General features: G+C 62.0%; 3 protein-coding genes across 3 annotated transcripts; 2 read left to right on the forward strand and 1 right to left on the reverse strand.

Annotated features, from left to right (window-relative positions):
- Positions 1–115: 115 nt before the first annotated feature.
- LOC128949679 (serine/threonine-protein kinase WNK2-like) lies at positions 116–13,071 on the reverse strand. Its single transcript, XM_054294592.1, has 20 exons — positions 12,766–13,071; positions 11,198–11,370; positions 10,914–11,134; positions 10,694–10,851; positions 10,513–10,601; positions 10,210–10,429; positions 9,436–9,646; positions 8,468–8,598; positions 6,819–8,396; positions 6,629–6,745; positions 6,159–6,269; positions 6,052–6,079; positions 5,904–5,984; positions 5,174–5,799; positions 3,606–3,759; positions 3,121–3,167; positions 2,399–2,601; positions 1,496–1,707; positions 785–903; positions 116–243 (listed from the first exon to the last, which is right to left on the reverse strand). Exons 1-20 carry the CDS (start codon positions 13,069–13,071, stop codon positions 121–123), a joined length of 4,908 nt encoding a protein of 1,635 aa, XP_054150567.1. The 3' UTR covers positions 116–120.
- A 1,643-nt stretch (positions 13,072–14,714) lies between these two features.
- On the forward strand, positions 14,715–16,583 carry TSR2 (TSR2 ribosome maturation factor). The gene is made up of 4 exons (XM_054294593.1): positions 14,715–14,795; positions 14,987–15,077; positions 15,168–15,259; positions 16,423–16,583. Exons 1-4 carry the CDS (start codon positions 14,715–14,717, stop codon positions 16,492–16,494), a joined length of 336 nt encoding a protein of 111 aa, XP_054150568.1. The 3' UTR covers positions 16,495–16,583.
- Positions 16,584–16,962: 379 nt separating this feature from the next.
- Positions 16,963–21,617, forward strand: LOC128949682 (ZW10 interactor-like). The gene is made up of 10 exons (XM_054294594.1): positions 16,963–17,019; positions 17,435–17,519; positions 17,901–18,006; positions 18,655–18,821; positions 19,205–19,255; positions 19,822–19,904; positions 20,181–20,349; positions 20,632–20,687; positions 20,947–21,103; positions 21,555–21,617. Exons 1-10 carry the CDS (start codon positions 16,991–16,993, stop codon positions 21,615–21,617), a joined length of 966 nt encoding a protein of 321 aa, XP_054150569.1. The 5' UTR covers positions 16,963–16,990.
- The last annotated feature ends 152 nt before the right edge of the window (positions 21,618–21,769 follow it).

Here is a 21,769-nt window from a genome sequence, read left to right on the forward strand (position 1 = left end):
TGGGAGGGGGTTAAACAAGGGGCTTTTGGGGGGAAACAAAGTGATTTAGGGGCTGGAAATTGGTTTTGACCCAAAACAGGGGGGGTTTGGGGGGGTCAGGGTCCAGGGACCCCCCCTCACTCAGCCCCCGGGGGGAGGGGGCTGCCCCCCCCACGCAGGACAGGTTTGGGGGGGGGGCAGCTCCCCCCATTTTCGGGGGGTCCCACGGGTGCCGCGCAGGGTGGAGACCCACGAGGAGGTGGCCTGGGGGAAGGGGAAAGGGAAAAAATGGGGGTTCAGGTTTTGGGGATCCCTCCCAGACCCCCAAAAAGGGGGTGAAGGGAACCCCCAGCTCCCCCAAACCCCCAAAAAATGAGCGTGGGAACCCCCCCAAACACCAAAAAAGGGAGTTCAGGGTTCCTCCCCAAGCCATGCCAGCCCCCCAAGATGCTCCCAGCCCCCCAAAAATGAGGTGGAGCCCCCCAAAAGATCCACCCATATCCCCAAAAAGGGGGTTTAGCTTCCCACCCAACCCCAGACCCCCAAAAATGGGGTGCAGGTCCTCTCCAGCCCCCCAAAATCCCTTGAGCCCCCCAAAAATGGGGAGCACTCCTCCTCAGCCCCGCAATAGCCATCTCAGGCCACCCAAAAAATCCCCTCAGATCCCTAAAAATGGGACAAAGGGCCCCCAAAAAGGGAGTGCAGGCCTCCCAGCTCCCCCCAAACAATCCAGCCCACCAAAAATCCCCAGAGCCCCCCTAAAATGGGGCAGGGAGCCATTCCAGCCCCCCAAAATCTTCCCCACCTGGGCCCTGGCCGTGTCCTGGACCCACTCATCCACCAGCCGGTGCAGGTCGTCGGTGAAGAGCCCCTTTTTTGGGGGGGCCGGGGGGGTCGGGGGGCCCGGGGAGGGGGCTGAGGCCTCTGCAGGTGAGGGAGAGGAGTTTGGAAATAGGGAGACCCACCTGCACCTCAAAACCTTCTCTTTTCACCCCAAAACCTGCACCCCCAAAATCCCTCCCTGCACCCCAAAATCCACCCCTTTTACCCCTACCCCAAAATCCCCCCTTTGCGCCCCAAGATCCTCTTTTTTCACCCCTTTTGCATCCCAAAATCCTCCCTTTGTACCCCAAAACCTCCCTTTTTTACCCCAACCCCAAAATCCCCCCTTTGCACCCCAAACTCCATTTCACATCCCAGAATCCCCCCTTCGTACCCCAAAACACCCCTCCTCCTCCACCCCAAAATCCTTCCCTGCACCCCAAAACCTCTTTTTTACCCCAACCCCCCTCCTCCACCCCAAAATCCCCCCTTTGTACCCCAAAACCACACTCGTCCTGCACCCCAAAATCCCTCCCTGCACCCCAAAACCTCCCTTTTTTACCACAACCCCCAGTCCCCATCCCAAAATCCCCCCTTTGTACCCCAAAATCCCCTCCTACCCCCCCAAAATCCCCCCTTTGTACCCCAACCCCCCCCCCTTTGCCCCCCAAAATCCCCTCCTTTCCCCCCAAACCTGTCAGGGCCACGCCCCGGCCCCTCCCTCGCGCCCGGGCCCCCCGAGGCCGCCGCGGGGACCCCCCATGGCCTCGCTGGGGGGGGGTCCCGCCGCCCCCTCCCCATTTCGGGGGGTCCCCCCGGGCCTCTTTGAGGGCTCGGAGCCGCCGGTGCAGCTCCCGCAGCTCCCGGTCCTGCCGTGCCCGCAGCTCCAGAACCTCCTGGATGTGCCTGGGGGGGCAGGGAGGGGTCACAGGGGGTCCCCAAACCCTCCTCAAGACCCCAAAAACCATTCCGGGACACCAAAAATTTCCCGGGACCCCCAAAACCTCCCTAGGACCCCCCCAAACTCCCCCAGAGAGCTGCACTGGTGGCTCCTGGGACCTCTTGAACATACTTGGAAGGTTCAGGGAGGTCACAGGGTGTCCCCAAACCCTGCCCAGGACCCCCAAAACCCTCCCAGAACCCCCAAAACCTTCCTGAGACCCCCAAAACCTCCCCAGGACTTCCAAAACTTCCCCAGGACCCCCAAAACCTCCCCAGGACTTCCAAAACCTCCCCAGGACCCCCCAAAACACCCCCAGGGTCCCAGTCCTGACACAGTGGCAGCTCCAGAACCTCCTGGATGTGGCCTGGGGGGGAATGGAGGGGGTCCCAAAACCCTTCCAGGGACCCCCAAAACCCTCCCAGGACCCCCAAACACTCCCCAAGACCCCTCAAACCCTCCCTAAGACCCCCAAAACCTCTCCAGGACCCCCAAAACGCCCCCAGGATCCACACTGGCAGCTCCAGCACCTCCTGGATTTGGCTGGGTAGGGTTGTGGGATGCCCCCAAACCCCTCCAAGCCCCCTTGGGACCCCTAAAACCTCCCCAGGACCCCCCAAATCCCCCCAAAAGCCTCCACAAAAGCCCCTCACTCACTTTTCCCGCAGCCGCCGCAGCTGCTCCCGCAGCGCCTCGTCCTCGGGCTCCGAGTCCCCATCGCTGCTCAGGGGGGTCTCGGGGGACCCCGGGGGGAGCAGGGGGGCTCCAGGGGGGTGCGGGGGTCCCCCCAGCCCCCCACTCTCGCTGCCCGAGCTGGGGCCCCCCCAGTCGCCCTCGGGGTCGGGGGGCTCGGGGGGTGGCTGGGGAGGGACAGGGGGAGAGAGGGGTGACAGGAGATGGGGGTGAAGGGAGGGTTGGGGGGGGATTTGGGGTGTCTGGGACAGTTTGGGGGGGGTCCCTGGGACAGATTTGGGGTCCCTGGGACAGATTTGGGGCAGTTTGGGGGTCCCTTGGGACAGTTTGGGGGTCTCTGGGGTAGTTCGGGGGGTCCCTGGGACAGATTTTGGGGTCTCTGGAGTTGTTTTGGGGTCCCTGGGGCAGTCTGGGGGTCTCTGGGGCAGTTTGAGGGGTCCCTTGGACCAGTTTGGGGGGGGTCCTGGGGCAAATTTGGGATCTCTGGGGTGGTTTGGGGGTCCCTGGGATAACTCTGGGGTCTCTTGGGGTAGTTCTGAGCTCTCTGGGGCAGTTTTGTGGGGGGTCTCTGTGGCAGTTTTAGGGTCCCAGGGGCAGATTTGGGGTCCCTGTGGGTTTTTGGGAGTCCCATTGGACCAGTTTGGGGGGGGGGGTCCCTGGGGAATTTTGGGGTCCCCAACACCCACCTGGCAGTGCCCTCGCCGTGAGGGGTCCCCGAGTTCCTCTGGCTCCTCTGTGGGACAGGGGGGTCAGTGGGGGGGGGCACACGGGGTAAATGGGGGTACAGGGGGATATGGGGGTGGAAATGGGGGTACAGGGGGGGCACGCAGGGGGTGGAAATGGGGGTCCCATGGGGGGCTACATGAAGGACCATGATTGGGGGGCACAGATGGGATTTAGGGGTGGGGGGGGCACAGATGGGGTTTAGGGGTACGGGCGAGCACAGATGGGATTTAGAGATATGGGGGGGCACAGATGGGGTTTAGGGGCACATGGGGGGCACAGATGGGATTTGGGGGTACATGGGGGGGCACAGATGGGGTTTAGGGGTACATGTGGGGCACAGATGGAGTTTAGGGGTACATGGGGGGCACAGATGGGGTTTAGGGGTACACAGGAGGGCACAGATGGGCTGTGGGTTTCCCCAGGGGTTCTGGGGTCCTCCCCATACCTGTGTGGGGGTCTCCCCCCCCAGACGGGGGGCGCAGGCGCCGGGCCCAGCTCTTGATGCGGCGCCCCCAGCCCTTGCGGGGGCTGCGCAGGCGCGGGCACAGCCCCAGCGGGAACGAGGCAGCCCCGGGCGGGGGGCGGGCGGGGGGCACGGCCTGCGGGATGGGAATGGGGTTGGGAATGTGGGGATATGGGAATGGGAATGTGGGGATATGGGAATGTGGGAATGTGGGGATATGGGAATGGGAATGTGGGAATGTGGGGATGGGATTGGAGGAATGGAAATATGGGAACGTGGGGATATGGGAATGTGGGGATATGGGAATGTGGGGATATGGGAATGTGGGAATGGGAATGTGGGAATGTGGGGATATGGGAATGTGGGGATATGGGAATGGGAATGTGTGAATGTGGGGATATGGGAATGTGGGGATATGGGAATGTGGGAATGGGAATGTGGGAATGTGGGGATATGGGAATGTGGGGATATGGGAATGGGAATGTGTGAATGTGGGGATATGGGAATGTGGGAATATGGGAATGGGAATGTGTGAATGTGGGGATATGGGAATGTGGGGATATGGGAACGGGATTGAGGGAATGGGAATATGGGAATGTGGGGATGGGAATGGGGATGGGAACAGGAATATGGGAATATGGGATCAGGAATGGGAATGGGATCGAGGATGGGAATATGGGAATGGGAACGGGAATAAGGGAATTGGAATATGGGAATGGGATTATGGGAATGTGGGGATGGGATCAGGAATGGGAATGGGAATATGGGAACGGGAATAAGGGAATTGGAATATGGGAATGGGAATATGGGAATATGGAAGTGGGGATGGGAATATGGGAATGTGGGAATATGGGAATGGGGATATAAGAATGGGAATATGGGAATGTGGGGATGGGAATGTGAGGATATGGGAATGGCGAAGGGAAATGGGAACGAGATTGGGATTGCGATTGGGAATGAGGATGGGAATATGGGAACGGGGATGGGAATGGGATCGGGATTGGGGATGGGAACAGGGCATCAGCACAGCCAGGGTACACCAGGATCAGCGAGGTCTTGGGGTTGAGTGTTTGGGGACACTGAGGTTTTGGGACTGGGGAGACACCAGGGCCTGGGGGCTGGGATCATCAAGATCTTAAGGTTTTGGGGGACATCAGGGTCTTGAGGTTGGGGATTTGGGGTCATCGGGCTCTTGGGATTTTGGGTTTGGGGGACACTGACATCTTGAGATTAAAGGGACATCAACAGCGTGGGGGTTTGGGTTTAGGGTCCTTGGGGTTTTGGAGCTGAGGGTCATCAAGGCCTCGGGGCTGGGGTTCTGGAGTCATTGGGGTTTGGGGTCAGGGACACCAAGGACTCAGGGTTTGGGAGACAGGCAGTTCGGGGCTGGGGACAGTCATTCCTGGTCTTTGGGGAACATCGAGGTCTTGGGGTTTGGGTTTGGGGGACACCAAAGTTCTGGGGATGGGGACAGTGGCCTCTGGTCCTTGAGGGGCACTGAGACCTTGGGGACTGGAGGACACCTGGAGTCAGGGGTGGGGAACACTCACCTCTGGTCCCGGGGGTCCCTCCTGCCCCCAAGCACCGGTGACAAGTGTCCCCAGTCCTTGGGAGTCACCTGGTGGCTCTGGGGCTCCAGTGACGATTGTCCCCAGTCCTTGGGGGTCACCTGGCTCTTGGGACACGTCCGGCTCTGGGGGCTCGGGCGGTTCCCTGGGTCCCTCCTGCTCCAATGGGGCAGTGACTGTCCCCTCTTCCTGGGGGACACCTGGCTCTGTGTCCCCAGGGACGAGGGGCTCTTGGTGGCCATTGAGCTCCGGAGGTTTGGGGACAGCCACGTCCGGGTGTCCAGGGCTGGGGACACTCAGCCCTGAGCCTTGGGGAGCCCTCAGATCTTGGGGTTCAGGGTTGATCCTCTCTGGTGCTGTGGGTTCAGCCACCTCCTGGGGAACAGTGACAGCTGTCCCCAAAGCCTGGGGGACACCCAGCTCCTCCGGTTTGGGGACAGCTGACTCCTGTCCCTGGGGGACATCCAGGTCCTGGGCTTTGGGGACCGCCATCTCCAGCCCCCCTGGCCCGTCCTGCTCCGACGCTCCGCTCCTGTTTGTCCCCTGTTCTTGGGGACCCCCTTGGGATGTCCCCAGGGCTCTCCGTGCAGGCGGGGGTCCCCCAGGGCCTGCAGAGAGGGGACACCCCCGTCAGGGATGGGGTGAGGGTGACACCCCCAGCTCCGGGGGGGTGGTGGCAGCTCCGTGTCCCCTCCCAGCCCTGGGGACGCACCGGTGGCCTCGCGGTTCCGGATGGTTTGGTTGATGCAGAACCTCCAGCGCCCCACGGGTGACGATTGGGGGGGTCCTTCCCCTGGTGGGGGGCGAGGGGTCAGCGGGTGGGGGGCGACCCCAGCCCCATCCCCTTCCCCACTACTCACCACCCGCTGGCGGCTCCAGGGGTCCCACCTGGGGGGAGACACATTTGGGGGGTCAGTGGGGGGGTCTGGGTGGAGGGAGGGGTGAGATGGGGGGGCAGGGGGAGCACCTGGGGGTCCGGGGCGGGGGTCCCGAGGAGCCCCCGTGCCTGCTCCACGATGGCCTTGAGCTCCTCCACGAACTTGTCCCGCTCCCCCTCCAGGACAAAGTTGTCCTCGACCTGTGAGGTGGACAGGGGTTGGGAAGGGGGACAGAGATTAGGGAAGGGGACATGGGGACACAAAGTGGGGAAGGGGACACAGGTTTAGAGAGGAGATATGGGTTGGGGGAGGGGAAACACATTGGGGAAGAGGACACGGTTTGGGGGGGACACAGATTGAGGGGGGGGAGAGAGATTGGGGAAGGGGACACAGTTTGGGAAGGGGGGCAGAGATTGGGGAAGGGGACACGGGCTGGGGACACAGGGACACAGATTGGGGAGGGGGACATGGGTTTGGGAAGGGGACATGGACTGGGGATAGGGGATAGAGACTGGGAAGGGGACACGGGCTGGGGACACGGGGACAGCTCGGGGGTCACCATGTAGCAGGCGATGTCCTCGGGCGCGTCCCCATCCACGTCAAACCTGAAGGTGACCATCTTGCTGTCGTGGGTCTCCAGCTGGCACTCCACCGTGTTGTCCCCAGCTGAGGACACCTGGGGGGTGGTGACACTGTGACCGTGCAGGGATGTCCCCATGCTGCCCCCCAGCCCCCAGCCCCGCCCTGACCTGCAGCACGGTGAGCTGGAAGCGGGCAGGGCGCTGGCACGACGCGCGGCGCTGCCGGGCACGCGGCCCGGGGACATCGGGGACATCGGGGACACGCAGCAGGGACGCGGCCTCGGCGGGCACCGAGGGGTCCTCAGGGCCAGGGAGCATCAGGGGTTGTGGCATTGGGGATGGTGGTGGCATCTCTGGGGCTGGTGGCATCCCCACGGCTGGTGGCATTGGGGATGGTGGTGGCATCTCCGGGGCTGGTGGCATCCCCATGGCTGGTGGCATCATGGATGGTGGTGGCATCTCTGGGGCTGGTGGCATCCCCATGGCTGGTGGCATCATGGATGGTGGTGGCATCTCTGGAGCTTGTGACATCCCTGGGGCTGGTGGCAGCACAGATGGAGGTGGCACCCCTGGGGCTGGTGGCATCACGGATGAAGTTGGCATCCCTTGGGCTGGTGGCATCATGGGTGGAGCTGGCATCCCTTGTGCTGGTGGCATCACCATGGCTGGTGGCATCACCATGGCTGGTGGCACCATGGATGGTGGTGGCATCTCTGAGGCTGGTGGCATCATGGATGGTGGTGGCATCCCTTGGGCAGGTGGCACCCCTGGGGCTGGTGACACTCCCATGACTGGTGGCATCACAGATGGAGGTGGCATTCCTTGGGCTGGTGGCATCATGGATGGAGGTGGCATCTCCGGGGCCGGTGACATCCCCATGACTGGTGTCATGACGGACAGTGGTGGAATCCCCAGAGCTGGTGACATCCCCACCACTGGTGGCATCCCTGGAGCTGGTGACATCCCTGGCACCAGCTGCGGCTGCATGGTGGGGACTGGCTGTGGTGGCATCCCCTGGGCTGGTGGCATCCCAGATGGCAGTGGCATTCCTGGACCTGGTGGCATCCCAGGGGCTGTTGGTGGCATTCCAAGGCCTGGCTGCAGCTGCATCATGGGGACCAACTGTGGTGGCACCCCAGCTGGGGCTGGCACTCCTGGACCAGGTGGCATCCCTTGGGCTGGGGTCACCCCTGGCACTGATGCCATTCCTTGGGCTGGTGTCACCCCTGGACCTGGTGTCATCCCTGGAGCTGGTGGCATCCCTGGCACTGATGCCATCCCCTGCGCTGGTGTCACCCCTGGAGCTGGTGGCATCCCTGGAGCTGATGGCATGCCTTGGGGTGGTGTCACCCCTGGCACTGATGTCATCCCCTGGACTGGTGTCACCCGTGGAGCTGGTGTCACCCCTTGGGCTGGTGACATTCCAGCTGGAGGTGGCACCCCCAGAGCTGGTGTCACCCCCAGAGCTGGTGTCACCCCCGGGGCCGGTGGCACTCCAGCAGGAGGTGGCACCCCTTGCGCTGGTGACACTCCAGGAGCCGCCGTCACCCCCGCAGCTGGCAGTGCCACCCCCGCTGCCACTCTCGGTGCCATCCCCGGCCCCGGTGCCCCGGGTGCCACCTGTGGCTGTGTCCCCACTGTCACCGACCCCCCGCCACAGCCACAGGGCTCCCCCTCAGGCCCAGGTGGCTCCGTGGTGGCTCCTCCGGTGCCATCCTCTGCTGTCCCCTCGGTCCCCTGGGTCACCTGCAGGACACAGGGCAGTGTCAGGGGGGTCTGGACCCCCCCAGGACCCCCCCAGTGTGACAGGCACTTACCGGTGGTGGCACAGGGGGGGACACCCCATCCTGGGCTCCCTGTGGGTACCCCCAGAGCTGCTCAGGTGCTCCGGTGACACTGCAGGGACCGGAGACATCTGGGGGAGGAACATTATCCGGGACCCCCTCGGCTGTGGGGAGGGAGCAAATGGGGGTCACTGCTGGGGGGAGTCTCACTGGGGGCAGGGGGCAGTTTGGGGGGGCTGAGGGCAGTTTGGGGGTACAAGGGGGGCAGTTTTGGGGGCAGTTTTGGGGGGTTTGGAACCATTTTAGGGGCCAGTTTGAGGGTCCGGGGCAGTTTTAGGGGTCAGTTGGAGGGTCTGGGGGCAGTTCTGGGTGTCCAGGGGCAGTTTTGAAAGCACTTGGGGCAGTTTTAGGGGACAGTTTGAGAGTCTCGGAGCAGTTCTGGGTGTCCAGGGGCAGTTCTGAGAGCACTGTGGGCAAGTTTGAAGGTCTGGGTGCAGTTCTGGGTGTCCAGGGGCAGTTTTGGAGGCACTGGGGGCAGTTTTAGTGGGCAATTTGAAGGTCTGGGTGCAGTTTTAGTGGGCAATTTGAAGGTCTGGGTGCAGTTCTGGGTGTCCAGGGGCAGTTTTGGAGGCACTGGGGGCAGTTTTAGGGGTCAGTTTGAAGGTCTGGAGCAGTTTTAGGGGGCAGTTTGAGGGTCTGGGTACAGTTCTGGATGTCCAGGGGCGGTTTTGGAGGCACTGGGGGCAGTTTTAGTGGGCAATTTGAAGGTCTGGGTACAGTTCTAGGTGTCCAGGGGCAGTTTTGGAGGCACTGGGGGCAGTTTTAGGGGTCAGTTTGAAGGTCTGGAGCAGTTTTAGGGGGCAGTTTGAGGGTCTGGGTACAGTTCTGGATGTCCAGGGGCAGTTTTGAGAGCACATGGGACAGTTCTAGGGGGCAGTTTGAAGGTCTGGAGCAGTTTTAGAGGGCATTTAGAGGGTCCAGGGGCAGTTTTGGGGTCTCACCAGGACCAGGAGGGGGCTGCTCCCACAGCAGCTGCTGCCTCACGTGCTGATCGACCTCGGTGTCCTCGCTCTCGGGGCCCCCCCGGCCCTCGGGGCCCCCCCTGCCCTCCGCCTGCTTCTTCTCCCGCGTCTTCCTCACCAGCGCCAGCCGGTCCCGGATGGATTTGGCCACGGCCTTGGAGTCGCTCTCGTGGAAGAACCCGGATTTCACCTGAGAGAGTGAATTTGGGGTGTCCAGGGGGGGCACCAAGAGCTGGGGGGCTCGGGGTTGGTTCCAGAGGGAATTTTGGGGGGGTGTCGGTTTTGGGAGAGGATCCACGTGATGTTCCGGGATGAATTTTTGGGGTATCAGTTTTGGGAGAGGTTCAAGGTGGGGTTTAGGGATCAATTTTGGGGGAGAGGTTCCAGGCGACGTTAAAGGATGAATTTTGGGGCATCATTGGTTTTGGAAGAAGTTCAAGGTAAGGTTCAGGGATGAATTTGGAGGATCGTTAGTGTTGGGAGAGGTTCAGGGATGAATTTTTGGGGTATCAGTTTTGGGAAAGGTCCAAGGTGAGGTTCAGGGATGAATTTTGGGGTGACATTTGTTGGGAAAGATGTTCAAGAAGAGTTGGAGGCACCAACTCTTGGGTTCCTGGGTAGCTTTTGAGCTGTCACTGCTTTTTGGGGTGCTCAAGATGAGCATGAGCCACAATTTTTGAGGGTTCATTGCATTTGGAGAGAATCAAGACCAACTAGAGGCCAACCCTGAAGGGTTTTGGGGTCACTCCTCACCATCTCATAGGCCACCTCCTCGGGGACATCAGCCTCCAGGTTGAAGCTGAACTCGATGGCCTCGTTGTCCTTGTGCTTGCCCTTGAGCTTTTTGGGGTCCTCCACCCAGAGCCGCAGCGCCAGCGCCGGGTCCAGCCCCGCGTCGTCCTCAGCCAGCTCCACGCGCAGCCCCGTGTCCTCGGCGAAGAACGCGTGGTCCAGCAGGTCCCGGATGGACAGCCTGGCATGGACGGGGTGTGTGGTCAGTGTGGTCAGTCCTGGGGGGCCGCAGGGGTCCCAGACCACCACCCCACCCCACCCCACCTCTCAGCCTTGTTCTGCCGGATGCAGCCCTCGATGATCTCCTTCACCTCGGGGTCCGTCACCTTGTGGAAACTCGCCGGCTTGATGCCCTGTGGGGGGACACGGTGACTTGGGGGGCTCTGAGGGAGGTTTGGGGGTCTCAGGGGAGGTTTGGGGGTCTCAGGAGTGGTGGGACACCCACGCTGGTGACTTTGCGGTAGATCTGGGCGGCGTTCTGGCACTCGGAGTAGGGGTACTCGGACGTGCCCATCTCCAGCATGCACATCCCGAAGGCGTAGACATCCACGGACTCATCGTAGCGCTCCTCGTACATCTCGGGGGCCATGAACTCGGGGGTCCCTGTGGGGTGGGCGGTCAGGGGGTGCCCTCAGGGGCGTCCCCAAGGTCCCCACGGCGCTCACCGATGACGCTCTTGGCGAAGGACGTGCGCATGAGCGTGGCCAGCCCCAGGTCGCCGATCTTGACGGAGCCGGTGGGGCCGGTGATGAAGATGTTGTCGCACTTGAGGTCGCGGTGGATGATGGGCGGCGTCCTCGTGTGCAGGAACTGCAGCCCCTTCAGGATCTGCCGGCACCAGCTCCGCAGCACCTTCGGCTTCATCACCTTGAACCTCTTGAGGTACCTGTGGGGTCCCGTCAGCCACGCCCGGACCCCCCCAAGGTGTCCCCCCGCGCCCCCAACTCACGTCTTGAGGGTGCCCGAGGTCATGAGCTCGGTGACGAGGACGATGCACTTCTTGCCGCGGAGCGAGGACTCCCAGGAGTCGTAGAAGCGGACGATGTTGGGGTGCTGCAGCCCCTTGAGCATCTCGGCCTCCTCCTTGAAGCGCTGCTGCTCCGCCTTGGTCAGCTTGCGGTCCTGGGGGACACAGACACACCCCAAAGTCCAGCAGCAGCATCAGCATTAGCAGCCCCCAGCCCCAGGATCATCATCATCATCATCATCATCATCATCATCATTATCATTGTTTTCATCATCATTCTCCAGCCCCAGGATCATCATCATGCCTAAACCTCAGGGATGTAGACAGCACCATCATCATCATCCTCCAACTCCAGTATCATCATCATCATCACCATCATCCCCAAATTCCAGGGCGTCATCATCATCATCACCATCATCACCCCCAAACTCCAGAGTTGTCGTCATCACCATCATCATTATTCCCCAAGTCCAGTATCATCATCATCATCACCATCAACCCCAAACTCCAGGGTTGTCACCATCATCATCACCATCATCATCATCCCCATCATCATTATTCCCCAACCCCAGTATCACCATCATCCCTAAACCTCAAGATCATTGCCAGCAACATCAACATCAACATCATCATCTCCCAACTCCAGGGTCAGCATCCTCACCCCCAAACTTCATCATCATCATCCTCACCCCCAGTTTCAGGGGGTAACAGAGCACTTTGGGGGACAAACAGCTCAATTTGGGGGGAATTGATGGGATTTGGGGTGGCTGTGGGGTCAGCTGTGAGGTTCATGGTGATTTTGGGGTCTTGATTTCAGGGGCCAGTCAGGAGGTTCATGATGAATTTTGGGGTGTCCTTATCTTTGGGAGGGGCTCAAGGTGAGCTGAAAAGTTCATGGGTGGATTTTGGAGATCACTGATATTGGAAGAGCCTCAAAATGAGTTTGAGGAGCCAATCACAGCTTTGGAAAGGTTTCAACGTCAATTTGTGGTGCCAATGATGAATTTGAGAGGGTTCATGATGGATTTTGGGGTGTCCTAATCTCTGGGAGGGGTTCAAGATGAGATCAAAGGATCAACTATAGGATTCAAGAGTAGATTTTCGAGATCACTAATTTTGGAAGAACCTCAAAATGAGTTTGAGAAACCAATTGCAGCTTTGGAAGGGCTTCAACATCAATTTGTGGTGCCAGTCAAGGGGTTCATGATGAATTTTGGGGTTTGGGAGAGCTTCAAAGGACCAATTGTGGAATTCAAGAGAGGATTTTGGGGATCACTGATATCAGAACAGCCTCAAGCTGAGCTCGAGGAGCCACTCACAGCTTTGGAAGAAGTTCAACACCAACTTGAGTGGCCAATCAGGCACTTCATGACAAATTTTGGGGTGTCCCCATCTCCCAAAGAGCCTCAAACCCCCAAGAACCCACCAAAACCCCACCATCATCTCCCTCTAACCCTAAAAAAACCAACTTCACCTCCCACCCACCACCTCACGACCCCCAACCCCCCCAAAACTCCCCCCCACGACCCCCCCGCCGGCTCGGGGCTCACCTGCAGCTCACACCAGGCCACCTCCACCCAGGTGTCGGTGTCGAAGCCCTTGAAGACCGTCTTGAAGGCGCCGCGCCCCAGCTCGATGTCGAACTTGAGGAAGCGGCCGCCGGGCGAGGTGGCCACGGCCTTCATCTCCGCCTCCTCCTCGCCCTCCTCGCCGCCCCCGAGCCGGGGGTCGCCCCGCGGGCCGGGGTCGCCGCCGCGCTCGCCCCGCTCCTCCTCCTCCAGCACCTCCACGCTCTTGCGGAAGAAGCGTTTTGGGGGGGCCGGGGGAGTTTTGGGGTCCCCCAGATCGGCGGCCATGGTTGTCCCCACTCCCCCACCCCCAATTTTAGGGGGTGACCCCCCCCCCCACTCCCGCCGCCGCCCCCTTGCCAGCCCCTGCCGCCCCTATGGATGAAGGAGGGGAGGGGGCCGCGTGTCCGGGGGTGGTTTAGGGGGTCCGGGGGGGGTCACCTCGATTTTAGGGGTGTCCCCCCCCCTCGGGTGGCACCGGCGGTGGCCGCGTCACCCCCTTCCCCGCGGGGGGGGACCTGCGAGGGAGACAAAGAGGCTTCGATGGGGCGCGGGGAGGGGGGCAATCAAGGAGGGGGGGTACGGTGTAATTAATAAGGGCAGCGGGGTTAATTGGGGGGGTCCCCGAAATCTGGGGGGGGTGGAAGCATCCCCCCGGCCCCCCCCCCCCCGCACAGCGGCTGCTCTTCCTGCGGAGGAAGGACTTCCGGGGGCAGCCCCCCCCCCAAAAGGATGCTACAGGTACGCCCGCCCCCAAGGATGCCGTAGGTACCCTCGGGATACTCTGGGGGGCTCTGGGTACCCCCCAAGGGTGCCATAGGTACCCCGCAAGGGTGCTGTGTGTACCCTCAGCCCCCCCCCGCTGCCACAGGTATCCCCCCTTAGGGTGCCACAGGTACCTCAGCCCGCCCACCCTGCTGTGGGGCTCCCTATGGATCCTATAGGGGTGGGGTGTGCCCAGTTCTGATCCCTATAACCCCCCTGGACCACCACAGCCCCCTCCCCAGTTCCTGTGTGTACCCTATAGCCCGCCCTGTGCCCCCCTATACCCCATAGAGCTCCCTAGCCCCTAAATCCCCCATGTTCCACAGAGCCCCTACAGCCCCTGTGCTCCCCTACACCCCATAGAGCCCCCCAGCCCCTAAATCCCCTATACCCCATACAGCCCCCCAGCCCCTAAATCCCCTATACCCCATAGAGCCCCCCAGCCCCTCAAGCCCCTGTGCCCCCCTATACCTCAGACAGCTCCCCAGCCCCTATACCTCATTCAGAGAGCTCCCCAGTCCCTATAGCTCCTATACCCCATAGAACCCCTAAGCCCCTATAACCTATAGAGACCCCAGCCCCTATAAGCCCTATACCCCATAGAGCCCCCCCAGCCCCTATAGCCTGTGTCCCCTATACCCCACGGAGCCCCCTAGAGCTCCTGTGTGCCCTGCACCACCTATAGTGCCCCCATATCCCCCACAGTCCCCTCTGCCCTATATCCTGCCTCTGCCCCATATCCCCCCTGTGCCTCCATATCCCCCACAACCACCTGTGCCCCACATTTTCCCTGTCCCCTCATATCCCCCATAACCACCTGTGCTCTATATCCTCTGTCTGCCGCATATCCCCCCTGTGCCCTATATCCTCCCTCTCTCCCCTATCCACCCTCTGCCCCATATACCCCCTGTGCCCCATACCCCCCCCAGCCCCCCGAACAGACCCCAACCCCCCCACGCCCCCACCCTCTCAGCCCCCTCACGTGACCACCGCCGCGCGGGGGCTGGCGGGAGCTGTAGTCCCGTCCTACCTCTGCCTGAGGCCACGCCCCTCAATACCACCCCCTTCGCCACGCCCCCACGCGTCCATCGGCGACTCGGGGATCGCTCCGTGCCTCGCTCGCTCGTGGATTCGGCGCTCGGCCGCGCCGCCTGCGCAGCGCCGTCATGGCGGCCCCCGGGGTGGAGGCGCGGGCGCTGTTCGCGGAGGGGGTTCGGGCCGTGCTGGGGGGGTGGGCGGCGCTGCAGGTGAGGGGGGACACCGGGGACACCTGGGGACAGCTTGGGGGGACACTGGGGACAGTGCTGGGGGAGCGGGCGGCGCTGCGGATGAGGAGGGGACAGCGTGAGGGGGCTCCGAGGGGCACTTGGGGACACAGCGGGGGCACCCCGGGACCAGCACCGGGTGTCCCCATGTCCCCCCCGGGCTGTCCCCCCAGCTGGCGGTGGCACAGGGCTTCGGGGGGCCGCAGGGTCCCGAAAAGGCTGCGTGGCTCAGCTCGGCGCTGCTCGATTTTTTCACGCAGAACGGTGCGTGCTGCCCCTCCCCCACCCCGGAGGGAGGGAGGGTCCTTGGTGGGGAGGGAGGGGCAGAGGTGACACCCCCCGATCCCCCCCCAGCTGACCTGGAGCAGGAGGAGGTTGAAGATTTCCTGGCCGAGGTGATGGACAACGAGTTCGACACGGTGGTGGAGGACGGCAGCCTGCAGCAGGTGGGCTCCCAGTACGGACCAGTATGGACCAGTATGGAGTAGAGAGCTCCCAGCAGCTGGCCAGCCTCCCCCAGGGACTCCCAGTACAGCCCAGTTTGTCCTCGGGCTGCTCTCAGCATCTTCTAGTGGCTTTTGTCCCTTCCTGCTACCCTTGTTCCCTTCCCAAGTGCTCCCAGTAGCTCCCAGTATAAACCAGTATGGACCAGGATGTTCCCAGTAGCCACTCCCAGTTCATCCCAGTCCATCCCCAGGCTGTTACCATCATCCTTTGGTGCTCCCAGCGCCTCCCAGTACAGACCAGTCTGTTCTCAGTGCTCTTTTACTTCCTCCCAGTACATTCCAGTCTCAGAAATCACCCTCCAGAGCCATCCCAGTACATACCAGTACCCTCCCCGGAGGTTCCCAGTCCATCCCAGTCCTCTCCCCAGTGGTTCCCAGTCTATCCCAGTCCCTCCCACTGGTTCCCAGTCCCTCCCAGTGGCTCCCAGTCCATCCCAGTGTCCCCCTGCAGGTGAGCCGGGAGCTGGTGACCCTTTTTGCCCGGGCACGGGGAGGGGACGTTGGGGGGGTGGGGGCGGCCCTGGGGGCTCTGGCCCGGCGTGGCCCCGCCCTGGCCGCTGCCCTGGCCACCGCCCGCCCGGGGGGAGACCCCCAGAGCCCCCCCGGGACCCCCCCCACAGCCCCCCGGAACCCCCCGGAGCGAGGGGAGGAGGAGGAAGAGGAGGAGAGCGGCGAGGAAGAGGAGGAGGTGAGGGGGTGACATTGGGATGCTGTCATGCATGGCTGATGATGTCATTGTTCGGGAGCCAATTGGATTGGGAGGGTGCTGATGATGTCATCAAAGTGGGTGGGGATGGGGTGATGATGTCATGGGGTGTAACTGGGAGGGGATACTGATGATGTCATTAAATTGGGGAGGTGGTGACTCCCCAGGACCCCCAAGTGAGGAGGGGCTTAGGGGTGATGATGTCGTTCCTGATGATGTCATTCAGTCCTGATGATGTCATCAAGTGGGGGGGGAAAAAAGGAGTGGGGGTGGAGCAGTGATGGCATCACCAAATTTAGGAAGAGGGACCCCCAGGACCCCTGTGATGGAAGGGGAGGGGCACTAATGATGTCACCAAGGGGGCATGTGACACTGATGACGTCATTGTCCCCCCCAGGCCATGGAGTGCGGGACGCCCCCGCCCCCCTCGGACGGCTGGACCGTGGTGCAGCGGCGGCGGCGGCGATGATGGGGGGAGGGGTGTCCTGTGTGTCCCCCCCCAGCTTGGGGGACACCCCTCCCCCACCCTGCTCCCCAAACTGGGGGGGAATAAAGGCCCCTCCCCCCATGGGGGTGTGGGAAGAGGAGTCGTGTGATTATTGGAGGGAGAGGCCACTTAGAGGCCACTGGGACCCCAGCGATCCCTCCCAGTTTAACCCAGTTCCTCCCAGTATAACCCACTCCATCCCAGTGCCCCCGCCCCTCACCCAGCCCCGCCCATCATGGCGGCCGCTCTGAGAGCTCCAGGGCAGTGGGGGGCGTGGCTTTCTCACCGCGCGTTGTGATTGGCTGCACTGTGCATCAGTGAGAACGCCCTTCGCCTTCTGACGCGGTGATTGGTTGGCTAAAGCAGCGGCGAGCGGCGATTAGTCAGCTAGGCTTAAATAGGGTGGGCGCAGGCGCTGATTGGTCGCCACCGTTCGGGTGGGCGGAGCGAGCCGGGAGCGCGGGAAGACGGGGCGGCAATGGCGGCGCGGCTGGAGCGCGCGAGGGGGTGAGCGCGCGACCCCCTCCCCAAGGCGGGAACCCCTGAGGGCTGCCCGGCCGCCATCTTGGCTCGGGGGCGTCGGCAGCGGCCCCCACCACCCTGCGGGGGCCTCGGGGGGTTCACTGGGTGCCATTGGGGTCCCTGAGGGTTCACCGGGTCCTTACGGGCTCTTTGGGATGATTCCCAGCCCCACACGGGGCACTGCAGTGTGTCCGTGCCCTCACGTATCCTGAGGGCTGTGGGGATGGGGGGGGGGGGGGGGGCGTCGCTGAGGGGTCTCCTCATCCCCACGGGGGTCTCCGAGACCCCACGCGTGTCCGAGGAGGGCTCCTGGTTGTCTCCATGTCCCCACTCGTGTCACTGCGGGATAACGGGGGGATGTCTCCCTCATCCCCACCCGTGTCCCCACACTTGTCCCCAGCGCGCTGGCAGCGCTTGAGGCTGGCCTGGAGTTGGAGGAGGAGGAGGGTGATGTCCCCACCCGAGTCCTGGTGGAACATCAAATGGTGAGACCCCAAAACTGCCCCACAGCACCTCAGAATAGACCTGCAGCACCCACAGCTGTCCCTGGTCTCCTCATGTGCTCCCTAACACCCCCCACATCTGCCCTAAAATTACTTCTAACCCCCCCCCCAAATTTCTGACAGCTGCCTTATCTGGCCTTGATTCTTTTAGTGACTCCCATATTTATTTGCTAAACTTTCTTAACTGCCCTATTTTCTGTCATTCTCTGTGCCCCGTTATTTTTCTCAAAAATTTTCCTTTGTCCCCCCAGTTCTCCCCTCCACACCCCAATTTTTCCTCGACACCTCTAACACCTGCTCTGACCTCTCCCAAACCCCTTTGGCACCCTAAATCTCCTGTGACACCCCAAACCTGTCCCCCAGGACACCCGGAGGAAGCAGAAGCTGCTCCTGTCCCAGTTCCGGGTGCTGAAGCTGCTCCTGGGGGTCATCGAGAACCCGGGGCAGCCCCCAGCCCCCACCGACCTGCGTGAGCCCCCAAACTGAAGCCCAAAACGTTCTGACCCCTAAACTGAACCCCAAAACCTTCTGAGCCGTCAAACTGGACCCAGAGCTGCCCTCAGCCTGCCTGAGCCCCCCAAAACCCCCTGGGTCTGGTTTGGGGGTTCCTGTGTTCCCCCTGGGACAGGGGTTTGGGGGTTCGTGGGTCCCCTTTGGGCATTCCTGAGTCCCTTTAGGGCAGGGGTTTGAGGGTTCCTGGGTCCAGTTTGGGGCAGGGGTTTGGGGGTTCTTAGGTCCCCTTGGGGAGGGGATATTTGGGAATTCCCATACATCTGAGTCCAGTTTGGGGGTTCCTGGGTCTGGTTTGGGGGTTCTGGGGTTTGGTTTGGGGCAGGGGTTTGGGGGTTCCTGGGTCCAGTTTGGGGGTTCCTAGGTCCCCTTGTGGAGGGAGCTCAGGGAATATTTGGGAGTTCCTATACATCTGTGTCCACTTTGGGGGTTTCTGGGTCCCCTTGGGAAGGGGATATTTGGAAATTGCCATACATCTGAGTCCAGTTTGGGGGTTCCTGGATCCAGTTTGGGAGTTCCCAGGACCCCTTTGGGAGGGATTGTTGATTCCCAGGTCCCTTTTGGGGTCCCTCCCGATTTGGGGGGGCTGATTTGGGGCTCCCCCCAGGCGAGGCGATGGCCCAGGCTCGGGGGCGCTGGCAGGAGCTGAAGGCCAAGTATGGGGAGGCCCTGGGGGCCCTGGAGGAGGCCGTGCCCGCTGCCCTGGAGCAGCTGGAGCGGGGCCAGCAGCTGCTGCAGCGAGGGAAGGCAGCCCTGGAGGCGCGGCTGGAACAGGTACGGGGGTCCCAGGGGGGCTGGGGGTCCCTGGGGGGCTGAGGAGATGGGGGTCCCGGGGGGGCTCGAGGGGCAGGAGTCACTGGGGGCACAATGTGGGTCTGGGGGTTCCTCTGGGGGCACAGTATGGGTCTGAGGGCTCCTCTGTGGGCACACTGTGGGTCTGGGGGCTCCTCTGTGGGCACAGTGTGGGTCCAGGGGCTCCTCTGGGGGTTGGGGGCACAGTGTGGATCTGGGGGCTCCTCTGGGGGTTCCTTTGTGGGCACAGAGTGGGTCTGGGGGCACAGCGTGGGTCTGGGGGCACAGTGTGGGTCTGGGGGCTCCTCTGGGGGCACAGTGTGGGTCTGGGGGCTCCCATGGGTGCTGTCCCTCTCCCCCCCCAGCAAGAAGAGCTGAAGGTGAAGGTGCGTGAGGCCACAGAGAGACGGGACCAGGTGAGATTTGGGGACACATTTTGGGGTCCCCCTGCCCTGTGGGGGCTCCTGGTGGGTCCCACTTGCCTTGGGGTGCCCCTGCCCACGGTGGGGTCCGTTCTGGGATTCCTTCTCCCTTCGGGTCTCAGCTCCTTCTCCCCCTTTTAGGGTCTACCCCCAGTTTAGGATCTCTTTCCTCTGCAATCTGGGGTCTTTTTCTCCCCAAATTTGGGGTATTTTCCCCTCCTAATTGGAGTTTGTCTCTCCCAGTTTGAGGTTTCTTTCCCCCTAAATTTGGGGTCTCCTTCCGCCTAAATTTGGGGTCTCATTCTCCCCTAGTCTAAGATATTTTGGCTCCCAAATGTGGGGTCTCTTTCCCTTCTAATTTGGGGTGTTTTCCCCCAATTTGGGATCTCTTTTTCCCCTCCTAGTTGGAGTTTGTCTCTCCCAATTTGGGGTCTCTTTCCCCTAAATTTGGGGTCTCATTCTCCCCTAGTCTGAGATACTTTTCCTCCCAAATGTGGGGTCTCTTTCCCCTCTAATTTGGGGTCTTTTCCTCCCAATTTGGGGTTTCTTTCTCCCCCCAGCTGCTCCAGCAGGTTCAGGAGCGGCGCCTGCAGCGGCTCCGGCGCCAGGAGGAGATGCAGGGACTGTGGGACAGAGTGGCCAGGTGAGGGGTGGGGACAGGTCAGGGGACAGGGGAGGGGACAGAGGACGGGTGAGGGGGTCATGGGAGACCACAGGTGAGGAGGGTGAGGTGTGGAGTTGGGAGCCCCTGAGATTTTGGGGGGGTCCTGAGAGGAACCCAGGAGTTTGGGGGTACCTCCAATGTTGGGGAGAGCCCTAGAAAAGACCCAGTAGGGGCTCCTGGGATAGTGGGAAGGACCCAGGAATTTTAGGGGGGGTGATCGTGTCACCCCCACCCACATTCTGTCATTTCCCACAGGGTCAAGGCCTCGTGTGAGCTGTACCAGACCCTGGCAGGGGCCCAGGTGCTGCCCCCCTCGCCAGGGACCCCCAAGAAGGAGCTGGAGCTGGGACTCCCTCCTGGCTCCTCCCATTCCCTGCCCCACCTTCGCCTGTCCCTCACCCCCAGTGGGGAGGTCCAACTGCAGGTGAGTGGTTTAGGGGGGATTTTGGGGGGCTGGGGAGGATTTGGGGGCTTGGGGAAAGAAATTGGGGGCTGAGAGGGCACTGGGGAGAATTTAGGGGAGCACTGAGAGCTGGGGCAGGAGGAATTTTTGGGGGTCAGGATGGTTGTGGGGACGCACTTTGGGGTTTGGGGGTGTCAGGGGGGTTCTGGGTGGTTTTGGGGTCTCACCACCTCCCTTTTTTGCCCCCAGGAACCCCCCCTGGGGCTGCCCCCTCCCCTGGGCCCCGGGCTGCTGGAGCTGCAGCAGCGCTGCTGGGAGAGCTGGAGCCTCTGGGAGGAGGTGGCACACCTGAGGAACAGGTGAGGGGGGCTTTGGGGGGCTTTGAGGGAGGTTGGGGGGGTCTTTGGGGTAGGTCTGAAGGGTCTAGAGGGTAACTGGGAGGGGTAGGGGCATTTAGGAGGTTAATTGGGGGGGCTATGGGAGAGGTTAGGGGGATCTTTGTAGAAGGTTTTGGGGCAGTTCTGGGGGGGCTTTGGGATAATTGCCAGGGTAGGGGGTTGACTGGGGGGGCTGGGGGTTAATTGGGGGGCTCACCCCTACCCCTTGGTGATCCCCCAGGTTCGCCCTGGACTGGCAGCCGGACCTGGGGCTCCTGCAGGTCCTGGGGGGCCCCCAGGTTGCCCAGACCCTCTGGACGCTGCAGGTGGAGCCGGGGTACCCCAAGAATGGGGGAGTGAAACTGCTGCCCCCCACAAAGGGAGCGCCCCCCATTCCTGTGAGTCCTTTGGGGGTGTCTGTGGGGTGTTTGGGGGTCCCTCAGAGGGGATTTGGGGTCTGTGGGACAGGTTTAGGGATCCAGCGGCAATTTGAGAGTCCCCGGTGGTGGGTTGGGAGTCCTGGGGAAGCACCTGGGGGTCACTGAGGGCAATTTTGGGGTTCCCAGCAGCACTGGGGGGTGCCTGGAGGTGGTTTGGGGGTCCTTGGGGGTGACTGAGGGCAATTTTGGGGGTCCCAGACACACTGGGAGATCCTGGGGGTGGTTTGGGGGGTCACTTGGGGATCATTGAGGGCAATCTGGGGGTGTCCCAGAGGCAATTTGGGGGTGTCCCAGAGGCACTTGGGCATCCTGGAGATGGTTTTAGGGTTCTTGGTGGGTTTGAGGGGGCTCTCAAGGGGGCACAGGGGGGGTCCTGGGAGTGACCCCCAAACCCCTTTTTCCTCCACAGGCACCCCCAGACCCCCCCACTCTGACACGGTGGCTGGAGCTGCTGGTGGGGGGGGGGTCCTGAAAAGAGGGGATCCCCCTTTATCCCTCCCCCCCCATAAAAAAACCCACTGCACCCCAATAAACTCACGGCCACCCCTTCTCCAGCTCTGTCTCACCCCAAAAAAAAAAACATTTCTGGGGGTTTGCAGGAGCAGCTTTATTGTGGGGAGGGGG

Source organism: Melozone crissalis, unplaced genomic scaffold, assembly GCF_028551555.1.
Source record: "Melozone crissalis strain CALT ecotype California unplaced genomic scaffold, PUWL_Pcris_2 ptg000266l_1, whole genome shotgun sequence".
Lineage (NCBI taxonomy): Eukaryota > Metazoa > Chordata > Aves > Passeriformes > Passerellidae > Melozone > Melozone crissalis.

Excerpts from the sequence above, each read along its gene's own strand:
- LOC128949679 (XM_054294592.1), bottom strand. The coding sequence starts at position 13,071 with ATGGCCGCCGATCTGGGGGACCCCAAAACTCCCCCGGCCCCCCCAAAA. Across the intron at positions 3,760-5,173 it reads AGGGACCCCCGGGACCAGAG|GCCGTGCCCCCCGCCCGCCC; the intron begins GTGAGTGTTCCC and ends CCCATCCCGCAG. Across the intron at positions 1,708-2,398 it reads CTGCGGCGGCTGCGGGAAAA|GCACATCCAGGAGGTTCTGG; the intron begins GTGAGTGAGGGG and ends CTGCCCCCCCAG.
- TSR2 (XM_054294593.1), top strand. The coding sequence starts at position 14,715 with ATGGCGGCCCCCGGGGTGGAGGCGCGGGCGCTGTTCGCGGAGGGGGTT. Across the intron at positions 14,796-14,986 it reads GGGGGTGGGCGGCGCTGCAG|CTGGCGGTGGCACAGGGCTT; the intron begins GTGAGGGGGGAC and ends CTGTCCCCCCAG. Across the intron at positions 15,260-16,422 it reads AGGACGGCAGCCTGCAGCAG|GCCATGGAGTGCGGGACGCC; the intron begins GTGGGCTCCCAG and ends TGTCCCCCCCAG.
- LOC128949682 (XM_054294594.1), top strand. The coding sequence starts at position 16,991 with ATGGCGGCGCGGCTGGAGCGCGCGAGGGG. Across the intron at positions 18,007-18,654 it reads CCCAGCCCCCACCGACCTGC|GCGAGGCGATGGCCCAGGCT; the intron begins GTGAGCCCCCAA and ends GGCTCCCCCCAG. Across the intron at positions 18,822-19,204 it reads TGGAGGCGCGGCTGGAACAG|CAAGAAGAGCTGAAGGTGAA; the intron begins GTACGGGGGTCC and ends CTCCCCCCCCAG.